The sequence below is a fragment of the Sinohyriopsis cumingii genome, chromosome 19 (genome assembly GCF_028554795.1).
Source record: "Sinohyriopsis cumingii isolate HCF-2022 chromosome 19, ASM2855479v2, whole genome shotgun sequence".
Classification (NCBI taxonomy): Eukaryota; Metazoa; Mollusca; class Bivalvia; order Unionida; family Unionidae; genus Sinohyriopsis; species Sinohyriopsis cumingii.
Genome location: NC_142979.1, coordinates 24,584,753 through 24,603,083, shown reverse-complemented (window position 1 = coordinate 24,603,083; position 18,331 = coordinate 24,584,753). Strand labels below are relative to the sequence as shown.

The 18,331-nt window shown below is 35.9% G+C and overlaps 1 protein-coding gene across 2 annotated transcripts in view; it reads right to left on the bottom strand.

Moving 5' to 3' along the window:
* LOC149775299 (FACT complex subunit SSRP1-like) overlaps nt 1-18,331 on the bottom strand; it is an 80,218-nt gene that overhangs the window by 6,847 nt on the left and 55,040 nt on the right. For both annotated transcript variants that reach the window (XM_089944281.1, XM_089944280.1), the window contains exons 11-16: nt 17,174-17,249; nt 16,282-16,417; nt 13,970-14,018; nt 8,120-8,279; nt 5,388-5,585; nt 134-228 (exon numbers count right to left, since the gene is read on the bottom strand). In XM_089944281.1, coding sequence (XP_089800407.1) covers nt 134-228; nt 5,388-5,585; nt 8,120-8,279; nt 13,970-14,018; nt 16,282-16,417; nt 17,174-17,249 — 714 coding nt within the window. The remainder of the gene's footprint in view (nt 1-133; nt 229-5,387; nt 5,586-8,119; nt 8,280-13,969; nt 14,019-16,281; nt 16,418-17,173; nt 17,250-18,331) is intronic.

Sequence of the window (18,331 nt, the reverse complement as noted above, 5' to 3'; positions counted from 1 at the left end):
TACAAAGCTGCTGCCTTTGTTTCTTTTTTTAAGTACAATTCTTAAAGATAAGAGCACACCTTTGTAATAATAACCAGTGCCACATGACGAACACAAACAATTACTTTTCAAAGTCTATAATAAAGACACCTACCCCACTTCTTTGCCCTCTTCCTTCAATTTCTTTTTATACTCTTCCATAGCAAGTTGGTATTCTTTCTTTGCCTCCTCTGCCTTCTTTTCATATTCCTGCAAGAATCAGAGTATAATCAATAATTATAAAACCCATCTCTATGTTTGCTGTCTAAAGGGGCCATAGCAACAGTATCATGCAGAAAATAAACTCAGGCTACAGTGATCATGGCCCCTTTTACAATCTTTTACTTTTACATTAGAATTATTAATCAACACTATATAGCCAGTACTGCACTGACATTATGAAATCACCTGCCCACAACCAAGTACCACCTACAACGACTTGGTATAAAATACAAAAAAAAAACAAGAACAATATCCATTCAATAATTGAGAGATATTAGAATGGGTTATACACAATAACAGATTAATGATACTTTGTAACATTTCTTAAAACCAGCTTAATAAGCCACTGTCATTGTCTACCCCTTCAGGCCAGATTTTACTTGGTAAAAGTTGTGTGCCCCGAGTGACACTGGAGTGATAGCCAGCAGTACAGATTAATAATAACCGTTCTTGTGGTTTCAAGGTCATTTTCAGCACATGATAGGCTATACATAAGGCAGCCAGTGTATTTGGTGGAGGAAGAACCAACAACCCACTGGAAGCTACTGACAAGCTTTCTCACATACCCACATTGACTAAGCCAAGTCTCAAACGGGGGTGGGCAGAGGTGAGATGTGTGAGTTGTCAATGAAGGTGAGCACCTTAGACCACTTTGCCACCCCTGGAAGCAGTTTGATCTTGTCTTTAGGATTTAATGCCATTTTCCAGCACATTATAGGCTGGCTATACATGGTGGCCATGATATATAGTGAAAGAAGAACCCTGAAAGAACCATGGAATGGGAAGCTACTGGCAAGCTGTCTCACATAAACATGCCGGTTAAGGTGGGATTCAAACTCACATGGACAGAGGTAAGATGTTTGGGTGAACTGTAAAGGCAAGCACCTCAGACCAATCTGCCACTCAGGGTCCCTAACATGGAACAGTTTTATGCTTTACTAACATGGGACATGCATTTGTGTTTATCATCACACTGATTGCTAACATGGAACAATCAATGGGATCATAAGCAGAAATGCTTGGGCCATGTTATTAAAGCATACAGTGTTGGTCATACAAAGGCATACAATTATCAAATTTCATGACTGAAACATAAACACTATGTAATAAAAGAAACCTTTAACACAAAATTTCAACAAAGTCAATGCCAAAAACTCATGGTCATGAACTACAAGCAAATACTTAACCAAAGTCAGTAATAGATGAAATATAGGTCATGTTGCAAGGTTGTGGTAGTGACAGAGATGCATATCATCTACTTCAGGATTATAACATGATAGGTGCCTTTGAAATGAACACCACACATAAAATTTAACCCACTACAGTCAAGCATAAAATATAGACCCAGATGACCTACTACTGAAATGAACGAGTACTACCCACCACGAGCTTTCACAAATCTATATTGTCATCAGGTTAATACCAAAACTTATCCTATGCCAGTAAAATAGGAAATATAGATCACATTGTCCTTTTCTGGTATGGGTGAAATATTTATGTCTAGTTTAACAATTAAAGAGTGATTAGTTAAAATGCCACACTAAATTAAAGTCAGTGAAGCATGAAGTATGGGTCTCTGTGACCTACTTTTAAGATAAGGTTGGAGTACTCATCAGACCAGGTTCAAGACTGCAGCTATAACAGTACTACACCAGTGACAAAACACCAATGTGGTCATCAGCTAATTGCACAAACCTAACTGACATAGGTCCATATGATGGTAAATGAAGATCAAAATGATCTTCTTTTCATGTAAGGGTGTGGCACTAAAATGAATGCACACAACTGCATAATTTGATGATTTTGGTATGAAAAGTGCATGAGAAAGAACCCTAGGCAGTGAAGCATGAAATATGGGTCTCTGTGACCTACTTTTATCACATGGGTGTGCTGCTCAGTAAGAAGGATCTCCTTAACAAATTTAATATATTAGGTGTAACTATGTACAGTAGTCCCCCTCCTGAATGCCCCCCCCCCACCAGCGGCCACCCGCTCCTTACGGCCAGAATCGTTGGCACCAACGAGTTTGTGTTCAAAAGTACCCCTCACGAAAGACCACCCAGCTAACGCGACCAGCGGCCAGCAAATTAGTACAATAATATCAAATTTAATGTCATTTTTCAGTACAAGATAGGCTATACATGATGCATACTATCATCCAATTTGATGATTTTTAGCATGAACAGAGTTCAAGAAATAAAACAAAATTTGACTAACATCAGTTAAGTGCAAAAGATTGGTTATATTTACCTTCTTTTGTGATGTTGGTGTAGTACTCATCAATATGCATTCCTCACCAAGTGAATCAAGGTATAACAGAATATATAAAAGTTGCAAACAAGCTATTTAAGAAGAGATAAATGCAAAACTTAAACCAAGCCAGTAAAATGAAAAATGTAGATCACCAAGACATTCTTTTGTGGCAAGGGTATACTCAATTAGATTCATACAGCAAGGATATACTCAATTCGATTCATACAGCAAGGGTATACTCAATTAGATTGATAAAACCAACTAGTTTGGTGATTCGAGTGTGAACAAAAGTTAAGCGAAGACAGCAAAGCATGAAATGTCACAATGACACACATTTGCAATCAGGGCAAACTACGCATCAAGATGCATCCATCATAAAATTTCAAGAACATGTTTTGGGGTGGTGAAAAAAATAACCTCAAAAGCATGTATTGGAAATCTTGTCAGAAACCTGTCCTGATTTTTCCTCAAACTCAGACAGTAATACAATTTGAATCCTAGGAGGATCTGATCAAACAAGAGGTCCTTTTGAGGTCTCCAGTTTGGTAGAAGATTTTCTCAGGCGTCAAATTATCAAAAAGTTTCCCAATTAAGTCTAAATAATAACCAAAATATCACACTTGACAAAAATGTGTTCCAATGACACTTGATACTAGAAAGGCATGCACTATGAATGAGGTTCTCAATTCTGAAGGTATGCATGGGTCAGGTACTCGAGGATCATATTATAATCATGGTAGCCAGCATCATTTTAACAAATATGAAAGCTACATGCCATGTTACTTTCATTTAAATTTGGTCAAATTCTGTTGAGTGGTTCATGGGTTGAAGTCATTTAAAGTTTTGTCTATTTTTAGTAACAGGAGCCATTTTTTTATACTGTATTGCCACCATTTGAATAAATTTTGAAGAGGTTCAAACCAGGATGCTTTCTGTTAAATTTGGCCAAATTCATTTGGAAGTATTTTGAAATGTCATTAAGGGGTTTCTACTTTTGTAACAGTGGTAATATCTTTATAATGAAAGGCATCTTTGAATAAATTTTGAAAGACCTTCATGCCAGAAATCTATCTTTAATATTTGGTCTAATTCTACAATGCAGTTTTTGAAATGTTATTGAAAGTTTCTCTTCTTAAGCAACAGTGGCCATATCTGATAGTGGACTGCATTAGTTTGAACATTTTAAAGATCTTATGAAGTAAGCTTTCAATCAAGCTTTATTAAATCCTGCAAATGACTCGTGGTATTTTTAATCTGTATTGTGTGCTTTACCTTTGTCCATAAATGATGGCCGAGGTTTAGCCTAACTGATTTTTGTAATTAAAAAAACCCCAGTATGCATCCAATGCTGTTGGGCATTTCTGTGCACCTAAGGTTTCCGTCACCAATACTGAAGCAAAACGCATAAAGAATCTGACCGATTGATGAAAATAAAATACTGCAATGCTTGCCATTTGAAAGATGGAATTGTCACCAGAATATTCTGTTCAAAATAATAATAATTTTGGACACACCAGATACCACCCCTGTGTTTTTGTGACTTGCTATATGTCGGCCTATTCAGCGCATAGCTTTGAAAAGATGTAATGTTTATTAATCGGGCTATGGAAATAAAATACATTACTTTGGACTGTTTCTGTCAGCATTTCAGTTAAGTAATTAGGTCAGGTTTATAGCCGGTTTTACAAAATTCAATATAACGCAACAATGCCAATAAATAGCAAGAAATACTAAGCAAACTAAACTGATCATATAAATTTTTAGTAGAGTTCAGCATTTAATACATAAATAAAAAGCTATTATACTGATGAGAACCAACAATGAATAGGATGTAATGTGTTTATAACATCTTCTTTATGGGGAAAAATTGCTAAAGAATTTAGAAACTGACTATATGCTGGAGAATTTCTGGAGAATCCCGTTCTAGCAGCAAGTTTACAAGTTGTATAGCAGACGATAAAACTGCATGTGGGACAAAGTCTTGCAAAAATTGGAAACTTGGATTAAAATGCAGTATTGTTTTAAGGTATACATTTCCATCTTTTACATAATGTATTTATTTTATTATTCTAAAAGATACATAGTAAATAGGATTTTCTGGGTTACAAGTTAAAGACGGCCATGGAGTAGGTCTTCATGGTGACATTTAGAAATCACATTTTCATACGCAATAAGGGTAGAAATGTGAGATTTTTGGAAACTTTATGAATATCACTTCCTTCAGTTAAACTTAAAATTAATTGTCCCCTCTTGTAAGGCCACTCCTTATACCTTATAAAGAAGAAGTACACATTTAAAAGGGACAAAGTAGTTTAAACAGATAATTCTGTGTCAGGCCTCTGTTCATTGTTGTTGTTGTTCTAGGGTTTAACGCCATTTTTCAGCACAAGATAGGCTATACATGGCGGCCAGTATAACTGGTGGAGGAAGAACCCTGGAAAACCCAGAGAAGAACCACCGACCCACAAGAAGCTACCGGCAGGCTTTCCCACGTACCACCGTTAGCCGAGCCTTGGACTCAAACCCACACAGACAGAGGTGAGATGGCAGTGATCCGTAACGGAGAGCGCTTTAGACCACTCGGGGCCCCGCCTCTGTTCATGAGGTGACCTCTGAAAAGAGGGTTTTGAAAGGTACCCCTCAAAATGGGGACCCAATGCATCCAAGTACTGCTTTTACATGAAGAACTTATAAGTAAAAAACAACAGTGCAGAAGCAGACTTATGGCAGACTGGGTTCAAATTATGTATTTGAAATCCTAATAGTACACAGTGTATACCTTGACCTCCTAATGCATTATATTCCTGAAAATCTTGACCTGTCCTGTTCATTGTTGGAAATGTCATATATGGGTTAATAGGTTACACGTGCCTTCTTGAAGTGTTAAAACTTACGCTTTTTGTTTCTTCATTCAATTCCTTCCACATGGCCCCAGCTTTCTTGGATAACTCAGTGATGGACAGTTCAGGGTTCTCTTTTTTGATGTTTTCTCTGCTCTCCATAAACCACAGGAAATATGCTGTAGCTGGACGTTTGGGCTTGTCTGGATCAACATCTTTCTTCTTTTTACGAGGTTTTCTTGGACCTTCATGCTGAAATAAACGTGTGCAAGCAGCTGAAACATTGAGAGAGTCTATGCAGCATGTAGAAGGATTCAGGACCATGCCTGTCAGTCGTAATTGACACAGGTCCATAGAATTGTAAGAATAAAGTCTGGTTATCATGTTTACCACTTTTACATACTAGACTGAGATCTAACTGTAATCACGCTCTTTTTGTAATTTATATTAGAAATTAAAAAATTATGCTTTTTTTAAATTAAAAAGAAAAACCATTGTTTGTGGAATAACAATCAAAGAGTCCGAACCACAATAACAAGAGTTACAAGCATAACTGTTGCTATTATAAATAATTTGGGCATCAATACATGTATTACATGCATGAATTACAGCATGTTTGTAAGATACATTTGTACTACAAACCTGGTTCTGCAGCTGGTCAAAATTATTCCAACAAAGGGCAAACTCCATATGGATTAGAACAAGAATGTAAGGACAAAATATACAGAAAAGATTATTTATATTTAGCACTCATTAACTATTCTACATATGTAAATTTCACTGAATGATTGTGAACTGGAAAATCTGCAATGCTCAGGTGCTCTGATAGCTGTATTCCATTATTCTCATATAATTCTTTTAAAGTTTGTAAAGCAGTGTTGATTTGCCATATTTTCTGACCTGATATGTTTTGAGGTTTGAAAAGATCCATCTGCTCTAACATTTTCCATCATATAACATCCACAACTCACACAGTAAAGCATTTTACTTAATATCTGGCACACTTTCTTTAAAGTACAGACTGGTTCACAACTTCCCGAGCTTATCAATAAAATGAAACTCTGAGACAAAGTTCGCATTTGAAGAAACCTGTCAGTTTTCTAGGAAATGGGTAATATATACAATTGCTATAAATAGCAAATTAGGATGGTATTTTTATGCTGTTCTCATGCAGCAGTCACTTTGTTAAGAATATTATCAAATTTATATCAGTGGAATAAAAGAGATAATAAAAATGACAAAAACATGTTTTTATTACTTTATGTTTATATTTTACTTTATGTTTATTATTTTTATTTTCCAAAAAGGTATAATCCATATACAGCGAAGCGTAATGCTTAATTTGGTGGAAAAAAGCATAATGGTATGTATGCATCAGCTATCAGCTGAAGGAAATGCAATGTGTTTGCATGTTATAAAAAGGTAAATAACAAGAGTCACTCGAAGGAATGATGCTCTCCAAAGAATTTCCTGGAATTTCAAGATAAGACTATTTCTTTCCTTTAACTGTTTACTGTTGAAACTATCTCTGATATTCAAATTAGCTGATGTGATAGCCACTCTGGATGCAGAAATGGTGCAATTTTTATTTAGGACACCATTAGAAGTCTTTCGTTACTACAATGCCACTTCAGTGTTGTGGTGCTGTACAACACTATTACAAACTATTTAGTGAAAACCCCATGCCAGTTTGATCGGCCATTCATGAGGAGTAACAGCAAGATTTTTAAGCCAGTCATCATGGCAGTCATAAGGGTGGCACTAATTCTTTTTAAAGACCAACAAAGTATTGTAAGTTTTGTGGTGAAAAGCCCATGTTAATATGGCCAATGATCTGAGACGAGTAACAACATTTTCAAGATGGAATCACACTGAGGATCAGATTGTAGCATTTTCATTTATGACCAGGTACATACCGTGAGAAGTGTTCTGATGAAATCCAGTGGCAAAATTATTTTCCTTTAGGAAAAGTTGCAATATCAAGATTTTCAAGATGGCCATATTGGAAGAAAGACCTGCACAATATTCAGTCAGGACTAACTAGTCACTGCAAGACATCTAGGACTGACTAGACACTGCAAGACATCTAGTACTGACTAGACAGTGCAAGACATCTAGGACTGACTAGAAACTGCAAGACATCTAGGACTGACTAGACACTGCAAGACATCTAGGACTGACTAGACGCTGCAAGACATTCAGGACAGACTAGAAACTGCAAGACATTAGGACTGACTAGAAACTGCAAGACATTTAGGACTGACTAGACGCTGCAAGACATTCAGGACAGACTAGAAACTGCAAGACATTAGGACTGACTAGAAACTGCAAGACATTTAGGACTGACTAGACACTGAAAGACATTTAGGACTGACTAGACACTGCAAGACATTTAGGACTGACTAGAAACTGCAATAAATCTTCTGGGAAAACCACATGCTGACAGAGCCATCCATATGAAGTTGTGGCCATATGGAGGTTCAGATTGAATAATTTTCTTTTAGTATCAAGAAGACACCATAAAAATTGTCCTCTTGAAACCTCATGCTTAAATGACTTTCCATTTAGAAGATGCAGTAACAAGATTTTAAAGACGGCTGCCACCCTGTCCATCAACTTGGTACCATTTATATTTAGGACCATCTAGTCACCATAGGATGAAAGCATCATGTTGATAAGACCAGGAGAAGTAGCTATAAAATTTCAAGACGGCAGCTGTAGTGTAATTGTAAATTCATAATACGGTATACTGTATATATATTTATAGCTAGCAAAGAACTATTTACCACAGTCTTAGCCGATTTGGATTTTCTCTTTTCCTTATCTTTCTCTCTCCGTTTCTGTCTCTCCCCTGCATCGGAGCCCGAGTCAGATTCTGATCCTGATCCTCCAGAGTAATCACCTATGGAGTAGCTAGAATCTGTGGAGGGAGGATTACTGTCGTATCTGAAAACAAATTAACGGTATAGCTAGAATCTGTGGAGGGAGGATTACTGTCTTATCTGAAAACAAATTAACAGCATAGCTGGAATTCATGTAATGAGAATTACTGTCATCTGAAAACAAATTAATGACAACATAGCTTGAATTCGTGCAATGAAAAAAAAAGACATATCTAGAATATGTGGAGGGAGGATTCATATCATATCTGAAAACAAATTAATAAACAGTATAAACACTGTATGCTTCACCCTACAGCTATGATTTTAAGTGACCTGCATCTAGACCCTCATCTGCATGTGCATTATGCAATACTAGCACAAGTAGGTCTGTGCTCTTCGCATTTATGTACATATTCTATAAATAAATACTGTATGCAACATATTCTGTACATAAATACTGTATGTCAGGGCATATGCAGTGCAACATATTGAACACATACATACTGTATGCCAGGGCATATGCAGTGCAATATATTGTACACAGATACTGTATGCCAGGGCATATGCAGTGCAACATACTGTACACACAAATACTGTATGCTGGGGCATATGCAGTGCAACATACTGTACACATAAATATTGTATGTCTGGGCATATGCAGTGCAACATATTCTGCACATAAATACTGTATGCCAGGGCATATGCAGTGCAACATATTCTGCACATAAATACTGTATGCCAGGGCATGTGCAGTGCAACATATTCCACACATAAATACTGTATGCCAGGGCATATGCAGTGCAACATATTCTACACATAAATACTGTATGCCAGGGCATATGCAGTGCAACATATTCTACACATACAGCAGGGATGTCAAACTAATTTGCAATGGCAGGACTGATCTGATATAAATGTACTTCACCTGAGTCATGCACTATGTATGATAAGCATACAAATCTGACACTAACAAGAGACTGGGTCTGCGAGCCACACTAATGAGTCTGGCAGGCCATATGCTGTGTATTGTACACATAAATACTATACCTTTGGGCTTCTGCACTGCAGAATATTGTACACATAAATACTATGTTAGCATATAGTGTACAGCATATTCAATACATAAATACTATGTGTCATATGTAATGTAGAATATTCCATAGCAACACATACCTTAATTATTTTAAAATTCCACTGTCACTGAAGCATATCAGCAGTGACTACTCCAAGTATGCAAATTAAACTTCTTTTGTTTGATAAGCAAGTCATGGTATATATAAGGTATATTATTCAGTGCTTAAACATTTTATATTTCTATTGTACTTAACGTAATCCAGTGAAACTCAAACTCTTCTGAAAAAACCCAGATTCCTCAAGCAGAAAGCACATGACAACATGGTAGTCACATGATACTACAAAACCATCACTGACACATGCTCTATTCTTGATGAATTGCTCTTCAAGTTGCTGTGACAGTAACAGGTTTCTGGCTGTTCTAAGAATAATCTATTGAGAATTATATATCCTTTCACAAACAGTATGGGACTTGAATTTAATATTTTCGTATTTTTGTACAACATTGGAAATGGGGATGTATTATTGACATCATGTGACTATTGGACCACTGATATCACTGAAATGTAGGTTGCTAGATTTGAGTAGTCATGCGTCTAGAAATGCATTTCATGAGTACCAGAACAGATTTCATCAATGCTGAGGTTCCATCTGTCAGCAAATTAAATACATAACAATTATAACACTCACAATTTCTCAAAAAATGATTTTCCTGTTAATTTCATACAGACTGACTTGACATAAAATCGTTTAAGTTTGCTTGGCCTGCTGGTAAGCAGCTATCATATACTGCCACCACATGGTAATGGCAAATTCCAACTTTCTGGAAGGCAATTGACTCTAACCCTACACCCCAATATAAATGCCAAAATATCAAAAATGGGGTGGGAAGCATTAGAGGAAACTGACTAATGGTGAATGTAGTATTAACAATAGCCCCAGGAAGCTTCTTTTTATTATCTAACCATCAAAAGTCACAAACAAAAGCTTACTGTTTTTGATCTTGGGAAGTTTGAGCAACTACTTAATCAGTTGTTTAAAGTGTGAACACCTGTTTTAATGCCAATTATACCAACTGTCTTGACAAAAATTCAGTCATGTATTTCACAATTATAGATAAGCTGTCAATAATTTTATTTGGGAGCCATTTCTACAGACTATGAGATTAATTGTGTTTGTGTGAGCGACAGTGATGTATAAATGCATGTAGATGTAATAATGATACTTTACTACTAGTAATAATACATGTGAAATAATGATGATACTACACTACTAATAACAATACAAGTGAAATAATGATACAATACTACTAATAGTAATACATGTGAAATAATGATACTATACTACTAATAACAATACATGTGAAATAATAATGATACTTTACTACTAATAATACATATGAAATAATGATACTATAGTACTAATAACAATACATGTGATATAATGATACAATACTACTAATAACAATATATGTGAAATAATGATACTATACTATTAATAAAAATACATGTGAAATAATAATTATACAATACTACTAATAACACATGTGAAATAATAATTATACAATACTACTAATAACAATACATGTAAAATAATAATGATACTATAGTACTAATAACAATACATGTGAAATAATAATAATACTATAGTACTAATAACAATACATGTGAAATAATAATGAAACTATACTACTAATAACAATACATGTGAAATAATAATAATAATATTACTACTAATAATAAAGCTAATTATGTTGGGTTCATAGTACATTAATTTGTCATGAACCAAGATTAAGAACTGAACCTGAGTTCAGAAGTCACATGTCTACAAAGGCTTCATTTGCCTTTTCACATTGGTGGCTGCTGTAGACAGGTTTAATTGTATGTAGAAAGATTTAGAAACTACCCAAATATAGTAAACATACTTTGTATCAAAGAAACTCCACAACCTGAGTGTGTTCTCAAGCTGATATATTCTTCAATTACTTGCCATATAGAATATTTTGTAAAGGAAACAATTCAAATATATAAGTCTTAAACCAGAGTGTAATCAAAGATTACATTGCTATGGGGTTGTCCATAAAGGACGTCTGCAGATAATATCTGTTTTCCTACCCCTACCCCTTGTTCGCTTTTGTCTGCATGCGGCTTACACACACCCCCTTCCGGCTGCGGACATACCCATCATGTATTATACACTGCTCTGTGTCCTGGCAGTGTAATAGCTGGTGCTCTCAAAATACAACACTGATCTCATAACAACATGTAGCTCAACACAAATTAAAAAATAAGTTCCTTCTTTAAAAAAGTCTTTATTCAGGACATTGAACTTGTCATCTCACAGACAGCTAAATTCAACAGACTGCCAATGTCTTACTCCACTTAAAAAAAACAAAGACTGTAGCCAGCCAAATAAGTTGCGAACAACTGGCAGATCATCATTACCACTTTCAGTTGCGGAAGTTGATGATGCAGTTGACAGAATAGCGCTAACAGATCCAGGCTCCACAGCGCTGACGTCTGACACTTCCGCTTGTGTGCTCACTGCTGCATGCCTCTGAATATGGGCATGATTGCACTTCGCAGCCTGAGATAGAAAGTGCAGGCCACACTGATTACAAACTCACTTCTCAAGATCAGCAGTCACCGATGGACAGTAGAAATCAAATGGCATCCTCAGGAAGTCATGTGAAGGTTGCAGATGTAGAAGAGCCAGTTGTTGCTATCCAAACGTTCCACTGTTGCTGCCAACTGGTGCATAGATAACCTATTTATCTGTGCTGTAGTGTGAACAGGTGGAGGTAAAAATCGTCCAGGAGATATATCACTGTAGTTAGTGTGACGCTGACCACAGCATGAATGAGTGTCGCACTTCACAATATGCAAGCAATACTGTGACAGTTCAATGTGCTGACTTGACCACTCATCTGACGGTGGACTGATGTCCAGTTTTCCTGCATTACATGATACAAAAGATGCTACCACATCAAATCCATCAGTAACTGTCGAGCTCCAGATTTCTGCCAACACTTTACTGGCCTTCTCGAAATTGGTCCTTTCCAACTCTACATCACATGTCTTGCCATTGCTGTCCAAATGAGATCCATAATGACTGTGAGGCAGGATCAATCTTGTTAGGTCGTGTGACAGAGGAGCCATGCGTTGTTCAATGGTGTTGTAGGCAGAGTGCCCTGGTGCATTGCACACAATGAAAATCACATCCAGGTTGTTGTAATGGAAGGCTCGATAGGCTGTGGCTAGTGTTTTTGGAAATTGGGGGTTCTCATTTGCATATATGGGTTAACAATAAGAAATAAGGTGGGATATAAAATGTGGGAAATAGTTATCACATCTATGGTAGCTTGAGACCACATTTGAATTGTTAACATAAATGTGCACCCATTTTAGGCAAAAATAGGGCATGGTTTACTTGTCAATCAAATGCTAGTGCTTTCACTAACTGTAGAACAGGCGGTTCCTTGAAATAATCGGTGTCATAATTGGTATCGGCAATTTTAATAATCGGCTATACATGGTATCAGCATAATTGGCAAAAAGTGACATCGGTACAGCTTTAATGTACATGTAGCTCAAGAACCATTCTAAATGTTTTGATGCTAGCTAATATGAACATTATCTCATAGGCTTAACACTGGTATGGGCTTAGTTATGTTTGGAAGAGTTATGGCCCCGGATAGTTTATCCTCGGCTTTTCGTTTCACAAGATAATTTCGCCAATTTTATTAGATTTCAACAAAATATGGCATTTGGCTCAAGATCAATGAGAATTTTTCCCCCAATATTCCAAAGCATACTTGACAGGAGTTATTGCCCTTGATTATATATCATCATGACCTTGGTTTCTGCAGTCTAACTTTACCAAGCTTTGTTTGATTTCAATCTAATTTGGCAATGCAGCTTTTTACTGAAGAGTTTTTGCATCAGTTACATTTCCAGCATTCAACAACATAATTTACAGGTGTTATGGTTCCGAGTTCACCTTTCTTGGTGGGTTTCCACAGCATAACTTTTTTAAGCTTTGTTGGATTTCAACCAAATTTGATAGACTGCATTATATTAACAAGAAAATGAGTAAGTTTGATTTCTAGTATTTGAAGGCCATATTAAATAGAGTTGTGGCCCCTGACTGCCCATCCTCCCAAGTTAGGTTTCCACAGCATAACTTAACCAAACTTAGTTTGATTTCAACTAAAGGACTACGCTTGATGTCCTTTTGCAGTCTAAAATTAGACCCAGTCAGTATGATGCAAAACTGCGTGCCCTTAAACTAATATCAGCATTACAATAAGGGAGTACTGTATCATATACTTCATTATCAGGCAGTCTCACTATAATGTAGTATATTCTTCAAATCTTATGGAGAACACTAAAATGAGGAAGTACTGTGTAATGTACTTCATTCTAAGACAGTCTCTCTATAAGGTTAAATACACTATGGCTCCATGGGCAGCATTATAATGAGTGAGTACTGTATCAGATAAATGATTATAGGGCAGTATACTCTATGGCTCCTACGGGACAGCATTATGAGTCAATTCTGTATCATGTATTTCATTGTAAGACAACCTCTCTCTATAAGACAGCATACCCTATGGTTCTTACAGACAGTGTTAGACTGAGGATTATGTTAATATAAAAAATGATAGATCAGCTCACTTACTCTTCAGCTACTTCACTACCAGTTAAGGAACCAGGATTAAATGACACATCTGAAACAAAACAATTATAATTTTAGGCTCATCAGCACTCTGTCTTTGGCTGAAGTTGTACATTTCTTAACTATCTGATATTCAATATTCCATTACACAGTTACATAACTGTGAATATTACTATTTGATATTCAATATTCCATTAATTAGGAATTTCAACTATGGCGCAAAAAATGAATTGTTGAGACTAGGCTATAAAATGAGAAACATGTCCATATCATATAATACTCACACATAAGGTGACTGTATAATCATTGTACATCAAAGAAAATCATGAGATAACATAAGCCACTCAAAACGACTAGCCTTCTACTGGCTGAAAGGAATTTCCAGAAACCCACAGTAAGTACATTTCTTGTGTCCTTTAATTCTTTTTAACTGCTAATTATTGAAACCATTTCAAATATTCTTGAGGAATTCCAGCATACCAAAATTGGCAACCAAAATATTTTCTTTGACCTTATGACTGCTGTATTGTTTACATTATTATACCTATATCATAATTTTTATACATGTAACACATAAAATAATATCTTATGATACCAGAGATGATGTCATATTGTCATGCAAGGAAATTGTGAAATGAATGAAACATCTAGATTATTTCAGTCATTTTTCACTATACTATTCTGTGGTTCGGTAAATTAAAACCATTTTTTAAAATCATGCACTAAACAGAATCTTACATTTGTGCTAATTTAAAATGAAATATATGAAACTCTTTTGCTTGACAAGGCTCACAGAATCTATATGTCAAAGTTAACATGCCTACATTAAAACTGAATGTGTGAACATAATACGTTGTCATGGCCTTAATGACTCGGAACCAGATATGATGGATAGAAGACCAATGCACTCATCTCAAACTGTTAAACTATACCCACATGCAAAATTTGTCTAATTCAATAACTTTTTTTTTAAAAAGCCAAGTTAGTGATCTGACATCATTCCAGGTGTTGTTTAGATACATCCACAAACTGATTTACATAGAAATCCATTCCTAGTTATCTGTAATCCTAAAAAGAACTAAAAACCAGAGTCAGGCCGTTGATAAAAAACATAAAATAGGAGATCTGATTATGAACTTGTTTACTGGAACTAAGTACAAAGTCTAGTCAAAAAAATTCATTTGTATATGTACAGTTACTGTGGTCAATAAACTCAATGAAGTACCGTAACAACAAATTATGTCCAACTCCACAAAAATGTGGGCATGCTGGTAGTCAGACCAGTTTCAGTCAGAACCAACTGTATTTTGAAACAAGTGCTTTATAATACCATTCATTCAAAAGAAGTAGTGATAAGATTCTTGCAGGCTTTATGGTACCATGCTGGAGGTCAGAAGAATCCCATTTTCATTCTAAACCAGCAAAATTATTGCTATAGTGTATTAATGATAACCTTAAGTTGATATGACCATCCATCCTGACATCTGGACAAGGTATGCTGTTGTTGTTATTGTTGTTGTAGGGTTTAATGACATTTTTCAGCCCAAGATAGGCTATACATGGTGGCCAGTATCAATGGTGGAGGAAGAACCCAGGAAAACCCCTAAAAGAACCACTGACCCATGAAAAGCTACTGGCAAGCTACTGAAGTTCTGTAAAGAAATCATTTTCAGCCACTTGACTTCTGTGCCCAAAATCAACAGGCTTCTTCCTTTGTCCCTATGCTAGCTATCCACAAACTCTGGTCCAGGTTTATTGTGTAGAACTAATACAATTGTGCACAAAATATTTTTCATTTTTCTACTTTCATGCGGTGATCTTGACGTTTGGACCTGCAAATCAATAGGCTCTTCTTTAGTCCTAGAGCAAGCCAGCCATACAGTCTGGTAATGATAAATGTCACTGAACTCAATACACTTTATTATGTTATAAATGAAAATATAAAACAATACTGATGTTTATATATTATAATTTACCAAGTGATATACAATGAAACCTTTCAACATAAAATCACAGTCAAGTGAAATCCTCTCAAAACTAAATGTTTCTCTGGTCCAGAATTTTCCCTAAAAGAGAAAATATAACCCCTCTACTCTGAAAACCAAAAGAGACTTTGCTTTAAGACTAACCTGCAAACATCCAATTATGAGGGAGTTATGTTCTTTTATTCACTGCACACCAGAGAAACCTATAAGCTACAACCCTATGAACCACTATGATGTTCAGTCAATCTTAGAACATAGTGAAGTATCTGCTGTTTTCATTACGCAGTTTACTTTCAATTTTGAATGAGAAAAGATCTTTCTGTATCTCACCTGAACTGTCATCACTATCAAAGTCCATGTCTTCCTCCTCTTCCCTCTCTTTGCCCTCAGCTTTCATTCGCACCATGTATGCATCATGGTTGTCGTCCTCATCACTGTCCATCATGTCTTCTGCATACGAGGTCATCTATAATAAACAAATAACCAATACAAATGTGTATCTACGTCTCTGCATTCAAGTGCATCTACAACAAGCAAACAACCACTAAGAATTTGTACTGGCTGGCTCTCTCTCTCTCTCTCAACATACAAGCTCTTCTACAAGAAGCAACCATCCACTACCTCTCTCTACATTTTGATATATTTGTCCTTAGTGCACTAAAATTTATTTATTGACATTAATTACCAGGCACCATGAATATCAAGCAGTATCTGAAAAAATGACCTTTAGGTGTGCATGAGATCTGCATTATTAAAAGAGAACTACAATAAGAAATAATTATTTAAGCTCGAGGTTTTAGGAAGAGAAAATACCATGATTACGGTCCCTTTAAAATTCACCTGTTGTGATGCAATTGAGTGATGATGAAGAGATTATCTCTATATACTTCTTGACCTTCAACTTTGACCCTGCTTGCATGAAAGTATATGTTGGTTTGAACAAAACTGTTGCAATGCAACTTTTAAATGAAATAATGAAGATGTATAAAGACGGCAAAATAAAATTCAACATTTTAGTAAATAATTTAAACTAAATTAAACAGCCCAATAGGTTCATTTGCTGCTTCACACAGATTACTCTAATGTCACTGTCAGTTGCAGTAAACAAACCAATGAGCATCTAAGAAGTTGTATACTCAACTGTGGCTATGAGGTATTTTGCAACTTTACAACAGAAAAACCACTAAAGTATAAACTGCTATACAATGTCTAATGGACTTACTCCTCCCTTGCCACCAATGTTCTTCACTCTCAACTTCTTGCCTGATACAAAATCAAAGAGCTTCCCATATTCATCTCTAAAAAAATAAAAAAATTATGTAAGCATAATTTTCTGCAAAAAAAGAAAATGAAAAAACAAAATCAAAAAAGAAAATTACATTAATGAAATCCCCCAAACTGGTACTGCATGAATAAATGTGATTTTTGCAAATTCAAAGAGTTTCCCACATTCATCTCTAAAAAATAAAATCATTTTGTAAGTAAAATTTTCTGCTAGCATGACACTTACCACTATTTACAATTTATTACAGGAATGTTAATACTTTGGATTTGGGGGGTCACAAGTGGCCGAGTGGTCTAAAGCGCTCTCCATTTCGGATCACTGCCATCTCACCTCTGTCTGCGTGGGTTCGAGTCTAGGATTCGGCCAATGTGGGTATGTGAGAAAGCTTGCCAGCAGCTTCTCGTGGGTCGGTGGTTCTTCTCAGGTTCTTCATCCACCATTAATACTGGTTGCCATGCATAGCCTATCGTGTGCTGAAAAATGGCGTTAAAAGCCACAACAACAACTTTGGATTTGTTTATTCTTTTTTGTCTATTATTATCTTGAGATACTGCAACATATGAGAAGAAAATTAAGTTCATTGCATTTAGCTAGCAGAAAATCCTGTATATTGGTACTCCAGGCATTAAATGTGAATCCCATGCATTGGTACTCCAGGCATTAAATGTGACTCTCATGCATTGGTACTCCAGGAATAAATGTGAATCCCATGCATTGGTACTCCAGGAATATATGTGAATCCCATGCATTGGTACTCCAGGAATAAATGTGAATCCCTTGCACTGGTACTCATGGAATAAATGTGACATTGAGGTCCAGTGACATCATTACAGTTTCATAAATAAAACAAGAAAAAGAACTGCAAATCAAATGGTTCTATAGGAGTATCTTATTTTCCAATCCCTGTAATTATACTGTACTAGACTACATTAATGAATTTATGACTTTAACACAAATGTTATTCTCCTTAACCCTTTGATGCCACTGTTTCAAAATTAAATTTTTTCTAAGCATTCAAATCATGATGCCATATGGTATGTCACCATCTGTGTTACAACATTATATTCTATATGCATGATCAGGGACAGTTGGAAT